Raw genomic sequence first — 16,933 nt, 5'->3', positions numbered from 1 at the left:
AGCACAGACTTTTCCTGAAGGTAGAAGAAAACACTTCCCACGTGTTTCTAAAGAATGAGATATAATGACATAATGAAAGAATTTACACTCTCTGAACTGTATTGGGATAAAGACAGCTGAAAACCTTTTTATCGCAATACAGTTTTGAAAAAGCACAATTACAAAAAGTACTATGGTACAAAGGTAATAATAAGGTTTTCTTTACCATGCCATGTAAATACCATAGTATATAAAAATGGAAATCAGAGAGTTCCTTGGGGTAGACCGGGGCTATTTGTCAGGTTTACTGTTAAATGTTTGAACTAGTATTGTGAAATGCGGATTAACATTTCCACTATTATTGCCCAGGAAAAATCTACATTTCATTTTTAGGGATAGTTCACCAAAAAATAAATATTCTCTCATCATTTACTTACCCTCATGCAATCCCAGATGTGTATGACTTTCTTTCTTCTGCAGAACACAAATTAAGATTCTTAGAAGAATATTTCAGCTCTGTAGGTCCATCCAATGCAAGTGAATGGTGACCAGAACTTTGAAGCTCCAAAAAGCGCATAAAGCAGCATAAACGTAATCCATATGTCTCCAGTGGTTAAATCTCAGTCTGCTCTTATGAACATTACGTGACCGCGGCAACATTTTTGCAAACACGATATTACGTGCCTTATTTCGCTGCAGTTTCCTGTGAAATATCCAGCGTGGGGTGCCAAAACCGAGTGAAATGTTGTTGTAATCAGACAAGATTTTAAGGTGAATATTAGATGGAGGTTTTAATGAGAAAAATGTACCTCCCAAATCTAAATTTTTAACCTAAACCTAAACAATAGTGATCAAAAATTAAATGAGAGTTACTCAAAACAGACATCCTTACCCTTACCAACACCTGAACCTAACCAATAGTGTCCAAAAACTAAATGAGAAATGAAATCACATTTTCTGAAGCAACCACATCATCTCATATCACTTCTATGACACTCTTGTCTAACTTATCAGCTTGCATGCTAGACTGGTCTCGAACCACGGTCTTCTAAGTTCAAAGTTCAACCCTCTATGAGGTGAGCTACCGCAGAAGCTAATCACTTAGAAATAATAAGTGTGTAAATGTAGGTGAGACTGTAATACAAGCGTTAAATATTCTGAGCAGAGATATTCTTCTAAAAATCTTTGTTTGTGTTCAGCAGAAGAAAGTCATGCACATCTGGGATGGCATGAGGGGGAGTAAATGAAGAGAGAATTTACATTTTTGGGTGAACTATTCCTTTTACACACTAGGTAAATAGTAGGGCATGTTGTCACTTTCAATCTTTCAGTTTCATTGTATATTTGACTTTTGCAAGAATATATGAGCTTCTTTACCCAACAGCTACAGCAAAAATATGATGCTATTGGAATTAAAGTCTTGAACATAAAATTTCACCAAAAACATTCACATTTTGGAGGTTCTTGAAAAATATTTTTATTCTAGGGCGTTTGAAACCAACATACAACACCACTCCTAGAAAAAAAACAAGCATTTGTGCAATTAGACGTTTGACTCAAAACCTCAATTTCTTCAGCTTCCTCCTGGGACAACTAGACCCAGTTTTTCCTATATCAAAGTACCATGGTATTACCATCTGATACCATTAATTTACCATACTACTGCCATGCATGACAACGAAAACCTTCTTTCTTTCATACAGGTATACAACAAGACATTTAAATGATGACAGCACATCTAAACAAATCAGGGCCCTGCTTCAATGAGAGCAGGAGGAGGAGAGAAAGAGGAATGTGACAACAGACACAGACTGTCAGAGAACAGACGATGGGGGCTGACAAATGTGCGTGAAGCAACCTCTGAAACCTGTTTGTTTACAAGAGTGAAATGCAACTTAATCTCAAATTAAATAAGATATACTAGAAAAGAGAAAGGAATATGAATATATACACTGGCGGCAAAAAGTTTGGAATAATTTAGAGATTTTGCTCTTATGGAAAGTAATTGGTACTTTTATTCACCAAAGTGGCATTCCACTGATCACAATGTATAGTCAGGACATTAATAACGTGAACAATTATTATTACAATTTGAATTTTTTTTCAGAACTTCTTAAATTACAAAATATCCTCCTGCACGTGCAGCAATGACAGCTTTGCAGATCCTTGCCATTCTAGCTGTCAGATTTGTCCAGATACTCAGGTGACATTTCACCCCACGCTTCCTGTAGCACTTGCCATAGATGTGGCTGTCTTGTCGGGCACTTCTCACGCACCTTACAGTCTAGCTGATCCCACAAAAGCTCAATGGGGTTAAGATCCATAACACTCTTTTCCAGTTATCTGTTGTCCAATGTCTGTGTTTCTTTGCCCACTCTAATCTTTTCTTTTTGAATTTCTGTTTCAAAAGTGGCTTTTTCTTTGCAATTCTTCCCATAAGGCCTGTACCCCTGAGTCTTCTCTTTACTGTTGTACATGAAACTGGTGTTGAGCAGGTAGAATTCAATGAAGCTGTCAGCTGAGGACATGTGAGGCGTCTATTTCTCAAACTAGAGACTCTGATGTATTTATCCTCTTGTTTAGTTGTAAATCTGGCCTTCCACATCTCTTTCTATCCTTGTTAGAGCCAGTTGTCCTTTGTCTTTGAAGACTGTTGTGTACACCTTTGTATGAAATCTTCAGTTTTTTGGCAATTTCAATCATTGTATAGCCTTCATTCCTTCAAACAATGATTGACTGATGAGTTTCTAGAGAAAGCTGTTTCTTTTTTTTGCCATTTTTGACCTAATATTGACCTTAAGACATGCCAGTCTATTGCATACTGTGGCAACTCATAAACAAACACAAAGACAATGTTAAGCTTCATTTAATGGCGAGTGGTTTTCTAGTACCAAATTAGCAATTTAGCATGATTACTCAAGGATAAGATGTTGGAGTGATGGCTGCTGGAAATGGGGCCTGTCTAGATTTGATCAAAATTATATTTTTCAAATAGTGATGGTGCTGTTTTTTACATCAGTAATGTCCTGACTATACTTTGTGATCAGTTCAGTGTCACTTTGGTGAATTAAAGTACAAATTTCCTTCCGAAACAGCAAAATCTATATATTATTCCAAGATTTTGGCTGCCAGAATGTATATATATATATATATAGATTGTTGATGGTTCATCATTGTGTTGTTTAAAAAAACCCAGGAAGAATAGAGATGTATATGTATATTAAAATAAAAAAATGAATAGAATTGCAGCCTACCCAATAAGGATAGAAAAACAACAAAAAACGTATTCAACTTTTAAAGATTTGATTTAAAGTGACAGTTAAAACCACCAACAAAAATGGTTCATATTCCAATGTATGTCTATAGAATATTTTTGCACACTTGAAAATGATAGGAATCCCACTTCACATGGCTTAAAACTGTGTACAGTTTGAATCCAATTTCATGCATTTAGACTTGATTTGATTTGAATAAATATGCCTCATTATCCTCGATATGCTTCTTTCAGTGCAATTGTGGGTTTCCTGAGGAAATTGCAGTCCATGACATTTCCTCTAACAAAGTCTGTTACAGAATAAATGTAAAGTTAACATGTGATGCACCATAATTGAGATAAATTTTTCTGTTGATACCAACAGAAATCAAAAGCGTACTTTAAACAGAGACTGATTTAGGTTTCATAGCTGTATATATTTGGAAAGCACAGGATAGTTTTGTAAAGAAATGATCCATTTTGTTAGACTTACTCACTAGTGCTGTACAGCAATACTCTACCAAGGTGACAAACTGCAAACACAGCAATTTATTTTAAATGCCTTCATACCAATGTACGATACGCTGAAAACATGCTAATTCATCTGTGAAAATTAATGGCCAGTTGTATAAATAATCCTTCAAATTGCTTGAATTTTATTCTCTTGTAAATTTTAGACGTTAAAAAAATCACACTGAGTAAGCCATGAAACTGTATCTCAGACGTGACACATTCTGCCCTGTGCCATAGCTGCTTCTTTTACCACTGCTACTCATTCAGGGTTCTACAGTCTGACTGAAAGTCATACACCGATCAGCCACAACATTTAAACCACCTGCCTAATATTGTGTAGGTCCCCCTCATGCCGCCAAAACAGCGCCAACCCGCATCTCAGAATAGCATTCTCACTACAAATGTACAGGCTGGTTATCTGAGTTTCCGTAGACTTTGTCAGTTTGAACCAGTCTGGCCATTCTCTGTTGACCTCTCTCATCAACAAGGCATTTCCGTCCACAGAACTGCCGCTCACTGATTGTTTTTTGTTTTTGGCACCATTCTGAGTAAATTCTAGAGACTGTTGTGTGTGAAAATCCCAGGAGATCAGCAGTTACAGAAATACTCAAACCAGCCCGTCTGGCACCAGCAATCATGCCACAGTCCAAATCTCTGAGATCACATTTTTTCCCCATTCTGATGGTTGATGTGAACATTAACTGAAGCTCCAGACCCATAGCTACATGATCTTATGCACTGCACTGCTGCCACATGATTGACTGATTAGATAATAGCATGGATGATTGTTGGTGCCAACATCCAGTGAGGGGCTGTTCTGTGGATGGAAATGCCTTGTTGATGAGAGAGGTCAACGGAGAATGGCCAGACTGGTTCAAACTGACAAAGTCTACGGTAACTCTGATAACCACTCTGTACAATTGTTGTGAGAAGAATAGTATCTTAGAATGCTATTCTAAGATGCAGGTTGGCGCTGTTTTGGCGGCACGAGGGGGACCTACACAATATTAGGCAGGTGGATTTAATGTTGTGGCTGATCGTCTATAACAAAAAATAGATTTAGCATTGAGAAAGACAACACAGCAATGTTGGATTTGCTTTTCTCTGTAACCAAAAGCAAATCATTGCCAAATGAAACTGCAACATTGCCTTTTACATGGAGGAGATATGCTGTGACATTTGGGTGAATATATCCAAAATCAGATGATTTCGAAATTCAGTAATAACACTGAAATCTAACATCAAAAGGAGACTTAAAGCTGCAAAAAACTGTACTTGGTGTAAATAAGAGGTTTGTCCTGTGTGGAGGCCTACTAAACAGATGTTCTTTCCATACAGTATAGATTTTTTTTCTGTCAGAATGACTGAATTAAAAAAATGTGGGGTTAGAAACAAAAGAATGAATCAAAAAGACAAAAGCAGTGCTGTACTTTGGATGTCTCGCGCCGTTAGTCTGACTTAATTTGATCTTCTAATACATTTTCTATATGGAGTTATGTTGAAAAGCAAAATTCTGTATGAATATATAGATGGCATGCTGTAAAAGTTCAGACAAGATTGTAAATATGGTGTTTTTATTCATTTTTAATTGTTCAGTGACTCTGAATTGGGTATGTGTTGTCTTTAAAAGAAAACAAAAATAAACATGCGTTTTGGCTTGGACCATCGGACTTGCCCTAGAAATATGTTCCAGATCTTCAAGTTCATATCAATGGGAAAGATAAAAAAAAAAAAAAACAGGGTTGGGGGAGGTGGGGGGATGGGGAGTAGGCAGGTCTGTCCATTTGCTTGTTATTTTGTACATTTTGTTCGAGAAATAAACTTGTCATTTACTAAAGTACATTCAACATGGAGTTTTGTTGTTACCTTTTTAACTTTCTCTGACCTTAATCATAAAAGGTTTCAAATGAGGCTCAAGAAGATTATTAAGTATTATGAGAATGTATTTTTTAAGGCTAAATGATACCAATCTTTTTGATATTGAATTCTTCAGATCACACTTAATGAATGTGTACTCACCGTAGTCATGTGCTTTGAGTTGCTGTCCATGGTGCTGTATTCTTAGCACACTGAATTCAATCAATGCAATACTCCGAACTAATGAAGGACAGTCAATATGGACTTGCTGTTCTGTTGATTATTATGGTTGAAAATCATGAATAAAACAGAATGTATGTCATCCAAATCATTGGAAAACTTTTATAACTACAATACTAGATTTTCAGCAATACCTTCAAGATCAGATCAGATACTTAATAAATGTAACCCCTACCAATTACATTTTATCAGAATTAATTAACTGATCTAAACTTCATAATATATTCAGAATGTTTCCAGAGTAAAATAAATAGAGTATATAGTTCAGGAATACTCGATTCTGATTGGTCAATGGTAGTCAGATATTGCTCTGTAACTACCATGCATCCGGGGATTTAGACGTATCAGACGGCTCATTGGGGTTCTGTGAGACGTCTCTCCTGCTTCTCAGATCATTGTACTATCTCTACAAGTAAGCTGATAAAATAATTTAAACTCAAATCAATGTTTCATGTGCATTTTTTTGGCAAGTAGTCTTGTAATAGGCTGAATACTGAGGAGTCAGATGGTCATTTTTACAAAGTACTTTTTTACACAGAACTCCGACACAAACCGGAGGTTGATTCCAGCTGTTCAGCGATTTCTTTCTTCTCAAATTACATAATTTCAATGCAATTCAATATTTTATGAATTCGTGAATTTATTTATTTGGTTAGTAGCCATGTAATAAGTTGGATAATGTACAGTCAGCTGGTTGTTATGCAAAATAAACCCTTTCAGGGTGATACAAGACCCCTCCGCTTTGTATCGGGGTCCTGATCACCCTGTCGGGGTTTACTGTGCGAAAACAACCGGCTGAATGTACATTATCCCTTACTTATGCCATCCCAGATGTGTATGACTTACTTTCTTCTGCAGAACACAAATGAATATTTTTAGGAGAATATTTCAGCTCTGTAGGTCCATACAATGCAAGTGAATGGTGGCCAAACTTTAGAAGCTCCAAAAATCACATAAGTCAGCATAAAAGTAATCCATATAACTCCAGTGGTTAAATCCTCTTCAGACATGATATGATAGGTGTGAGTGAGAAACACATCAATATTTAAGTCCCTTTTTTTTTTTTACTATAAATTCTCCTCCCTGCCCAGTCAATCTCCACTTTCACTTTCACATTCTTCTTGTGTTTTTGGTGATTCACATTCTTCATGCACATCGCCCCCTACTGGGCAGGGAGAAGAATTTCAAGCAAAAAAGGAATAAGCAATAAGGTTCCATTTGTTAATATTAGTAAACAACATTAGTTAACATGAACTTACAATGAACAATACTTTTACAGCATTTATTAATCTTTAATGTTAATTTCAACATACCTGTATATGAATACATTTTTACAATCAAAAGTTATATTTGTTAAAGTGTTACCACTATTTTTAACCATATACTCATTACATTTTGTGCTACTACTTTAAGGAGTAAACATCATTCACAATATATATTAACAGTCACATTTATAATTTTTATTATTAATATTTTGGATATAAGTCATCAAGGCTATGGAATGATACTATGGAATTATAATGGAAAAATGATTATTTTTCAATTATTATTACTGTATGTAATGACCATAAATCATCTTATTGTATATTTTAGCTTCTACAAAGTAGCCACATTACAACATGCATGTTTTCATGAGGTATCCAGCTCGGATGCTTGTATGTATGCTGCTTTTCTTTAAAACTCATCCATTTCAAAAGAAAGAAAAAAATTTAATGAGTAACAAATTCAGCCAAGTGAGTCCAAACCTTTGATCTGTAGTGTATTTAAGTGATGAGTTACCACCAGGGGGAAGCAGAGTATTAAAATTGAGAGTTTATTAATTCATTGGACAGCAGTATCAGGGGCCCCTAAAATTGATATAGTTTTATTTTGGCCCCTATTAAAAGCTTCACAACCCACATTTTTTTATACCTATATAAATATTACCACATCTTAGAAGACAAAGTGAGTGCAAAGGGTAGTTGGTGGATATTAGTGGGTCAGAAGGACAATAATCCACTATAATATCAATGTAGTAACATAATATTGAGTACCTTACTGCTTATATGGTGTTTCGCATCAAAGCGCTGCTCATTTTTTCAAACAATGGAAATGAATGGGAACTGATGTTTGTGTTCTACAGAAGAAAGAAATTTATATGGATTTACTTGTTGGGTGAACTATTGCTTTAAATGACACATATAAGTCTAAAGATTCTCCCACTATTTCGACCTATTACCTCCGAGTTTCATTACAGTTAATTAAACTGGTAATTACAAATCACTAGTCATTTCAATATTTTCCAAAGCAAGAGAGAAGGTTGATTTCAGTCCACTGTACCCCTGTTCACATCCATGTGAAAATAAATATTTTATCCCTGTCTGATTATCCTGTCATGAACAGTGCTGACATGTCTAGACATGTCCATTGCTAACCCACTAAAGATGAAGGCAATCCATCACATCTCAGAGCTTTCCATTAGCTTCCTCAGAGGCCACAGCAGCTATAAGAATGCAATATCACCCTTACTTATGCTGATCACTCATGTTGGACTGGAATCTGCAAGTGGCAGTATTTTGGGAGTTTTCCAGGTTAATTCTGGAGCTGCCAGTCCATTGACAGGCGTATTGCCAAGCTAAACAAACTGGCCCGACACGGGCCAGGCTGTTCCACCCCCGCACACGGAAGACAGTAGAAAGAGAGGGAAGTGTAGGGTGAGATTTTCTAGCCGGAGGGATGGACCATGCCCAGTGACAGTTACTGGCTCTTTTTTATGACCGAGGCCCTTAAGGGTTGACAGAAGTGTTAGTGTCATTTACAAGCATTGGATTAGCCTAGTTTATCAGTCCACTCCCATAAACTTGAGTCTGGGTAACTCACAATTCAGTTATTGTGTGTATCCTATTTCTTTTGTTCAAGGGAAATGAGCTGCGGTTATATTCCCTAACCGCCATCACCTCCACCTGCCCTGTACACACCCACACCAACTGTAACAACAGAGCTGTTAAGAGCGCATCACACAAACATTTACAGTTGCATGCAACTGCAAGGAATCCATTCTTACTGAAAATCAATTATTAAATATTTCACTAATTTAAATAACAAATAAACACCACTTACAAACCTGAGTGGTTGTAGGCAGGTGGGTAGAATTGCACACCGTCATAGCTTGCAAATCTGTATTATATATTGAATATTATATAACAATATAAAACATTTATATATATATATATATATATATATATATATACAGTTGTGCTCAAAAGTTTGCATACCCTGGCAGAAATTGTGAAATTTTGGCATTGATTTTGAAAATATGACTGATCATGCAAAAAAAAAACCTGCCTTTTATTTAAGGATAGTGATCATATGAAGCCATTTATTATCACATAGTTGTTTGGCTCCTTTTTAAATCATAATGGTAACAGAAATCACCCAAATGGCCCTGATCAAAAGTTTAAATACCTTTGAATGTTTGGCCTTGTTACAGACACACAAGGTGACACACACAGGTTTAAATGGCAATTAAAGGTTAATTTCCCACACCTGTGGCTTTTTAAATTGCAATTAGTATCTGTGTATAAATAGTCAATGAGTTTGTTAGCTCTCACGTGGATGCATTGAGCAGGCTAGATACTGAGCCATGGGGAGCAGAAACAAACTGTCAAAAGACCTGCGTAACAAGGTAATGGAACTTTATAAAGATGGAAAAGGATATAAAAAGATATCCAAAGCCTTGAAAATGCTCAGTACTGTTCAATCACTTATTAAGAAGTGGAAAATTCAGGGATCTCTTGATACCAAGCCAAGGTCAGGTAGACCAAGAAAGATTTCAGCCACAACTGCCAGAAGAATTGTTCGGGATACAAAGAAAAACCCACAGGTAACCTCAGGAGAAATACAGGCTGCTCTGGAAAAAGACAGTGTGGTTGTTTCAAGGAGCACAATACTTGTTGACCCCTCTCCAAACATAGCGCTTATGGTTGTGACCATAAAGCTCTATTTTGTTCTCGTCCCTCCAAATTACAGTGTGCCAGAAGCTGTGAGGCGTGTCAAGGTGTTGTCGGGCATATTGTAACCAGGTTTTTTTTGTGGCACTGGTATAGTAAAGGCTTCTTTCTGGCAACTCGACCATGCAGCTCATTTTTGTTCAAGTATCGTCGTATTGTGCTCCTTTAAACAACCACACCGTCTTTTTCCAGAGCAGCCTGTATTTCTCCTGAGGTTACCTGTGGGTTTTTCTTTGTATCCCGAACAATTCTTCTGGCAGTTGTGGCTGAAATCTTTCTTGGTCTACCTGACCTTGGCTTGGTATCAAAAGATCCCCGAATTTTCCACTTCTTAAGTGATTGAACAGTACTGACTGGCATTTTCAAGGCTTTGGATATCTTTTTATATCCTTTTCCATCTTTATAAAGTTCCATTACCTTGTTACGCAGGTCTTTTGACAGTTCTTTTCTGCTCCATGGCTCAGTATCTAGCCTGCTCAGTGCATCCACGTGAGAGCTAACAAACTCATTTACTGTTTATACGCAGACACTAACTGCAATTTAAAAAGCCACAAGTGTGGGAAATTAACCTTCAATTGCCATTTAAACCTGTGTGTGTCACCTTGTGTGTCTGTAACAAGGCCAAACATTCAAGGGTATGTAAACTTTTGATCAGGGCCATTTGGGTGATTTCTGTTACCATTATGATTTAAAAAGGAGCCAAACAACTATGTGATAATAAATAGCTTCATATGTTCACTATCCTTAAATAAAAGTCATTTTCAAAATCAATGCCAAAATTTCTGCCAGGGTATGCAAACTTTTGAGCACAACTGTATATATATATATATATTCTTAATTCTGAAATGTACACCTAATCAATCCAGTTGAATTACAATTACAGTATATATATATATATATATATATATATATATATATATATATATATAAAAACTGTGGTCCCAGGCAATTTCCTACATAGCAGCGCTACTTTTATGTATTTTATATCGATCAGTTATATAGCTCAGTTTTCTTCTTACATAAGATAAGTTGAACTGAATTTAATATATCATGTCAATTTATTTAATAGCCAGTAGCCATGTACAAAAAAGAACATGGATCATCTTATTTGCTTTGTGTTCAGTCCTGATGAACCTGTCAGCTTTATTTTGCGATAATGACTGGCTAACTGTACATTACCATTCTTTTCGTGGAATTATAATAAAGTTATACATTAAAGTGATAACTTCAAAGCAGCACAACAATGCAGATACACTTTTTTTTTTTTTTACTGCTAGTAAAGATAACTCTGTGCTAGTATTCCAGCTCTGTAACTCCTGCTTTTCCTTTGGCTCATGTAACACTTGTAGCTCTGTGTGTATGTGTGTCTCAGAGCTGCTTGCATCTCTTAGTGTAAAGCATTTTATTCTATAATCACAGGAACTGATATTACAAACAGAAAGCAAGAGGCTCTCCCTGAGATAGTGTTGAAAAGTTTGAAATGTCTATCAAAGACACAAGGTACTAGTACATCTGCATGTACAACAGCTGTAAAACTTCAGTAATCAATTCAAAAGTCACTGAAATGTGTAAAAACATTCAAACCAAGACCCATCTGTGTACATTAAGTCATAAACTTTATTGCCACTCATTCAAGCCTTTGTGTAATAGTACATGCAAACTTTCCACACCAATGTGTAAGCCCATAAATCAAAAGTTCAAAGAGGCTAGACATAACTCATTTTCAGGCATGGCAAAGTCATTAACATCTATAAGCACTTTGTTACTTCTATTAGTGTACAGAGGGGACACACACATGTTCTGAGTATATGCGAGCCAGAGCTGCTGTGAGTTACATAACTTGGAACATAAGGTGGGACTGTGTGCTTATGTAAGTCTTTATAAGGCTTCTTGGGTTAGGAGGTTCGTGTATACTGTGTTGCAGCACTGAAATGGTTAACTCCGTTTCAAACGGCTGTACGCCCCTGCACACCAGGGCTCATTTGCATGTGAGGCATTTGGCGGGAAAGCCTCCTTTGCTGTCTTTGTGCCAGTGCTCCTCCCTCATGGCAGGCTCTAGTAGCGGGAAAACCAGAGCGCTAAACTGCAGCTAGAATGCAGCAGACCGGCTCTGGCCACTCCTATCTCTTTCTCCCGCGGCAACTTGAGGCCAGCCGGCCCAGCCGTACCCATGCAACCAGTGAAAACATTCAGCCTTTATCTGACACATTCAAATACACCCTCTATAAAAGATATATACTGTAAGATAGCTAAGGGACACATGCAGTATCAAACACACACACACACATGGTTGAAACAGAGTGCAGTAGTTTGTAAATGCAGTAAAGGGTTAAAGAGAACAGTTTAACGCCCACATTTGTGTTCGCGCCTTGGTTTTGGCGCGAAATGCCCCCAGAAATAAGAGATTGTTTTAAAGGAGAGGAGGAATAGAGGGAGGGAAACAAGACAGGACACAAAAGACATTGCAGAGCTGTTATTTAAGATGGCTGATGGAAACAGTTCATATAGGTTGCATATGTTAACATGAATAATCAATGGTAAAATATGACAATAAAGTTGTATTCATTAGTTAGTTAAGGTGAACTATCAACAAACATTTTACAGCACTTACTAATTGATTAATGTTTATTCCAACATAAACTAATAATTTTTTTTTTTTACATTAGAAGTTTTACATATACACACACTTTAGTTATTGCATTGAGTTACCATGAAATAACAGTGAACAACTGTATTTTTATAAATTAACATAAAAAAAGTTAAATGCTGTAAAGAAATATTGCTCCTTGTTGGTTCATGACTACCTAATACATTTACTCGTGTTAACAAATAGAATTATTGTAAAGTGTTACAGCATTTATTAATCTAATTAATTGTAACATAATACATTTGTAACATTTTAAGTTGTTTAACATTAGTAAATGCACTATGAATTAATATGAATTAACAATGAACAATTGTATTTTAAAAAAATTACATTAACCAAAACTACTAAATGCTGTAAACAGTGGCATAGCCAAAGGTGGGCCAGAAATTACCCCAAGGCACACCCAGAATATTAGAGATTATTCTTTGACTTCAAATATTTATTTATAAAACAGTTGAAAAAAAATTCTGAAAGTGTGAAAGAACTGTTTGAATGTGCCGTTTATCTGCTGTTAAGGAAAATTTGGTAAAAAAAAAAAAAAACAATTAAAAAAAAAGGTAATGATACTTAAAGAAATATTCTGGATTTAAAACAAGTTAAGCTCAATCGACAGCATTGTGGCATAATGTTGATTACTACAAAAATGAATTTGGACTTGTCCCGCCTTTTCTTAAAAAAAATAAAAAAAAAATAAATCTGCGTCACATTGAGGCACTTACTGTACAATGGAAGTGAATGGAGCCAATCAGTAAACATTAAAATACTCATTGTTTCAAAAGTATAGCCACAAGACATAATGTGTGTGTAAACATGATTTTAATGTGATAAAATCACTTACTAACTTTTTCTGTGTAAAGTTATATCCAACTTTATAACTTCAGTGCCTTGACGATGTAACACTGTAAACCCGAAAATGACTATAAAAATTTAAATAACTTTACAGCTCAAGCAATACATGAGTTTTACTAGAAGAATTAATGTAAGTGCTTTTATAAAATGATAAGCTTTACATTCCTGCCTTTAAACCCTCCAAAAATTGGTCCCACGTAAGTGCCTAATTGTAACCTCGATTTACGAGTAAAAAGTATTTTTTGCGGTAATCCACATTATGCCACCAATGCTGTCGACCAAGCTTAGCTTGTATTGGACCTAGAATATACCTTTAATGGATTTAATACTGTAAATAAATAGAATCTTATTGTAAAGTTTTACTGCATTTATTAATCTTTATTTCTACGTCAACATCTTTTCCACATTTAAAATAGTGTATGTTAACATTAGTAAATGCATAATGGACTAATATTAACAAACAATGAACAATAGTATTTTATAAATTATCATCAACCAAAAGGCTGTATGAATTCATTGTTAGTTAATTTTAACTAATGCATTTCCTCATGATAACATGACTGTAAATTGTTACCAATGTTTTGCACTGGATATTAAGCCATAATGACAAAACTAAACATTGGCAATAAAAAAAATAAAAATTAAAAATAAAAAAAAACTGTTCATCTAAAAGACAGAAAAAAACCTGTCCATCTCAACAGACAAAGCCACAGAAGAATCTAATGCTCTATGATGTCTCAAGGCTGTGAAATTCTGCTTTTCCCTCAAGCCTCAACTATTTCTTAAGTACACAGTGTATCATCACAGATTAAAACTCTCATGTTATTCCCCCAGCTGGTGGCTGTGTGTGTAAAGAGTCTTTTATAAATAACTGTGTTGTGGTATGAAGTGAATGTGACCTGGCACAGAGAAGTATTGCAGCCAATCTGCCACCTTCCTTTCTCACCATTTCTAGCCACAGGGCCAACAATCACACAACCGGACTAACCACCACACCTGCCTTACCTCATCCAGAATACATTCAACACACACAAGCCTCTTATGTCCTATTAAACTTTCTCTCACCATCTCAAATGTGAAACTCTCACCTTACCGGTTTCTTTCTGTCGTTTACCGCACAACTAACTCTGTCTTTGCCTGCAGCACAGCTGTCTTCAACTGATGATAAAATGTACATGCTTGCCTAAAAATCAATCTGTAACCAAATGGCTAGATTTGTACATTTTCTTAAGAGAATGTTGAGTGGAAAAGCGGCACAGTACAGAAAGCACAGGGCATATCCGGGTTACGGTAAACAGAGTGTTTATGAAGCAGATTATTTTTAATACACACAGAAAGACAGAGTAATACTCTGGGGTATTGGGGGAAAACCAGCACTGTGACTCACGGGGGTGTGTGTCTTTCAGCTGAGTGCTCTTATCCTGTCTCTGGGAAAGGGTTCAGTGGGCCACTGAGAAAACAGGAAGAGAGGAGCAGAGCAACAGATCTGCTCAAGGAAGGAAAAAGGAAAATAACAGTGAAGGAGAAAACCCACTGCCCTCGGATTACATAACACGGCAGGAAATCTGCAGAGCTCTAACATTCTGCACCAAACACACAGACAATCCAGCGTCTAGACGCATACACATGCTCCTACACGGCATTAACATGCAAACTGGCTTACAAAAATTATTTGTGAGTGATCTCACAGTGAAATCGGAAACAGTAGGTTGACTTGGGCATGTGTGAGCTCCGTTTTCCGGGTATAAAGTCCACAGAGGGGCGCCAAAAGCAAGTTGCACTTCAGTGAGGAGGAATGCACATTTTCACACTGTACCCCCCAACCCAAATCCCAAAACTAAACCTAACCATTAGTGGAGTAAAAATGTAATGTTAGGGGGAAAAAAATGCAACCTCCGAATCGTGCTAGTCACTGATTATGTGAACGAGAGTACTTCGTGGTTTCAATGTGGGATCTGAACACGGGTCTCCCATGCTGTTGACACAACGCAAGTCCAGTCGCACTACCGGGGTAAGGAAAACATACTGGAGCCGATGCAAAAATGTCTGATAGGTGATGCCTCTTGTCGGCATAAGGATTGGCCAATCCTAGAGTATCCGGAACGCTTTGAAACAACATGCCAACTTCCCATGTGATCAAGTTGTCCCCACTGAGACATTTTTAAAGAATGCAGACACAAACACAAAGGCAGTTAAGCTCACAGAAACTCAGATCATCAAAAAAGGACATATGCTTTTAGTTAATGCATCCTTTGACCCCGTTTACATCTGGTATTGAGAACCGTTTTGAAGCTATTACAAGTGGACAGCCATAAATACAGGTGTAAAAGGGGTCCATAATGTTTTGTGATTGGATAAACAGACCACATTCATGTAAGAACTTTTGAGAACGTTTTTAGTGCTGAACTATGCAAGTTCTGTAAACAAGCTTGTCTCAAAGTGCTCATAAATGCGCAATAGACGTCAAGTTCAAATTTTGTGTTGTTTCTCACCGAAACCTATCGTAAGCCTTCAGAAGACTTGGAAAATAATGCAGACGTTAATTAACTACTTTTATGATAATATTAGGTCCTTTAAGTTTTAAAGTGAGCCACCACTGCCATTGTATAGAGAAGATGGTCTGTGACATTCAATATGTCTCGTTAAATCTTTTGTGTTCTGAAGAAGAAAGTCATACAACATTGAATGACATGAGGGTGAGTAAATCAGAACACAGAGACAGCAGCACCTCACATGTCTCCCTGCAGGCCTCTCACATCAGATCAACTGCATGTGTCCTCGAAATGTGACCTCGACAGAAAATGAAGTAATTAGCCTCCTATCGGCATCACTTGCCTGCTTCATCCAATCAGATAAGTTACTGCTCTGACACCTCCAGAAAACACGCTTGATTATTCACACATTAGATATTACATCACCGCTCTGAGCTACCACAAGCTAATACACTATCTCAATAATATTTCAGATAACTAGCTAAATTGAAACTTTTCGAAGATTAAAAAAAAAAAAAAGGGTTGTAAATGGTTAAAGAAATAGATTGCCCAAAAAAGAATCTCCATTTTCTCTCCCATATGTCATACGAAACCTGTATGGCTTACACAGAATGCAAGGAATGCTGACGTATGACAGGGTTATGTGTGAGAATGCAACTTACTCATGGCCGACATGAAAATCTGCAATGGGGGAGTGTTTACTTCTTTTTGTGAAAAAGAGTAAGTGTGTGAGTGGGAGCCTGGGAAGAGGAGAAGCAGAGAAATAGGCTGTGTCTGCGAAAAAAAAGAGAGCAAAGATTCCCTGCTGTAAAATAAAACTTCTTAAAGGCACAAATCATCCAAAAATGAAAATTCTGTCATTTACTCAATGTCATTGTCATTCCAAAACCATATGACTTTATGAATGTTAAAGCCTTTTCACACCAAATGCGAACCTTCACCGTGATTTCCATTTAAATTTTTTTGGATTTTCTCCCCAATTTGGAATGCCCAATTCCCAATGCGCTCTAAGTCCTCGTGGTGGCGAAGTGACTCGCCTCAATCCGGGTGGCGGAGGATGAATCTCAGTTGCCTCCGTGCCTGAGATGTCAATCCGTGCATCTTATCACGTGGC

At 36.7% G+C, this 16,933-nt stretch overlaps 1 protein-coding gene and 1 long non-coding RNA gene across 5 annotated transcripts in view; one reads left to right on the top strand and one right to left on the bottom strand.

Annotated features, from left to right (window-relative positions):
• The window catches only part of LOC127421269 (CYFIP-related Rac1 interactor A-like), a 39,885-nt gene extending 36,412 nt beyond the window's left edge, over window positions 1–3,473 (top strand). For all 4 annotated transcript variants that reach the window (XM_051664164.1, XM_051664161.1, XM_051664163.1 and 1 more), the window contains one exon: window positions 1,683–3,473. In XM_051664164.1, the coding sequence (XP_051520124.1) occupies window positions 1,683–1,746 (64 nt within the window). In that variant the 3' untranslated portion in view covers window positions 1,747–3,473. The remainder of the gene's footprint in view (window positions 1–1,682) is intronic.
• Window positions 3,202–6,169, bottom strand: LOC127421278 (uncharacterized). Its single transcript, XR_007893972.1, has 2 exons — window positions 4,743–6,169; window positions 3,202–4,067 (listed from the first exon to the last, which is right to left on the bottom strand). It is a non-coding gene; the product is annotated as an uncharacterized LOC127421278 (long non-coding RNA).
• Window positions 6,170–16,933: the final 10,764 nt, after the last annotated feature.

The sequence above is a fragment of the Myxocyprinus asiaticus genome, chromosome 30 (assembly GCF_019703515.2).
Source record: "Myxocyprinus asiaticus isolate MX2 ecotype Aquarium Trade chromosome 30, UBuf_Myxa_2, whole genome shotgun sequence".
In the NCBI taxonomy this organism is placed as follows: Eukaryota; Metazoa; Chordata; class Actinopteri; order Cypriniformes; family Catostomidae; genus Myxocyprinus; species Myxocyprinus asiaticus.
Note: the sequence above shows the minus strand (reverse complement) of the source record. Positions and strands in the feature narration are given on the sequence as shown.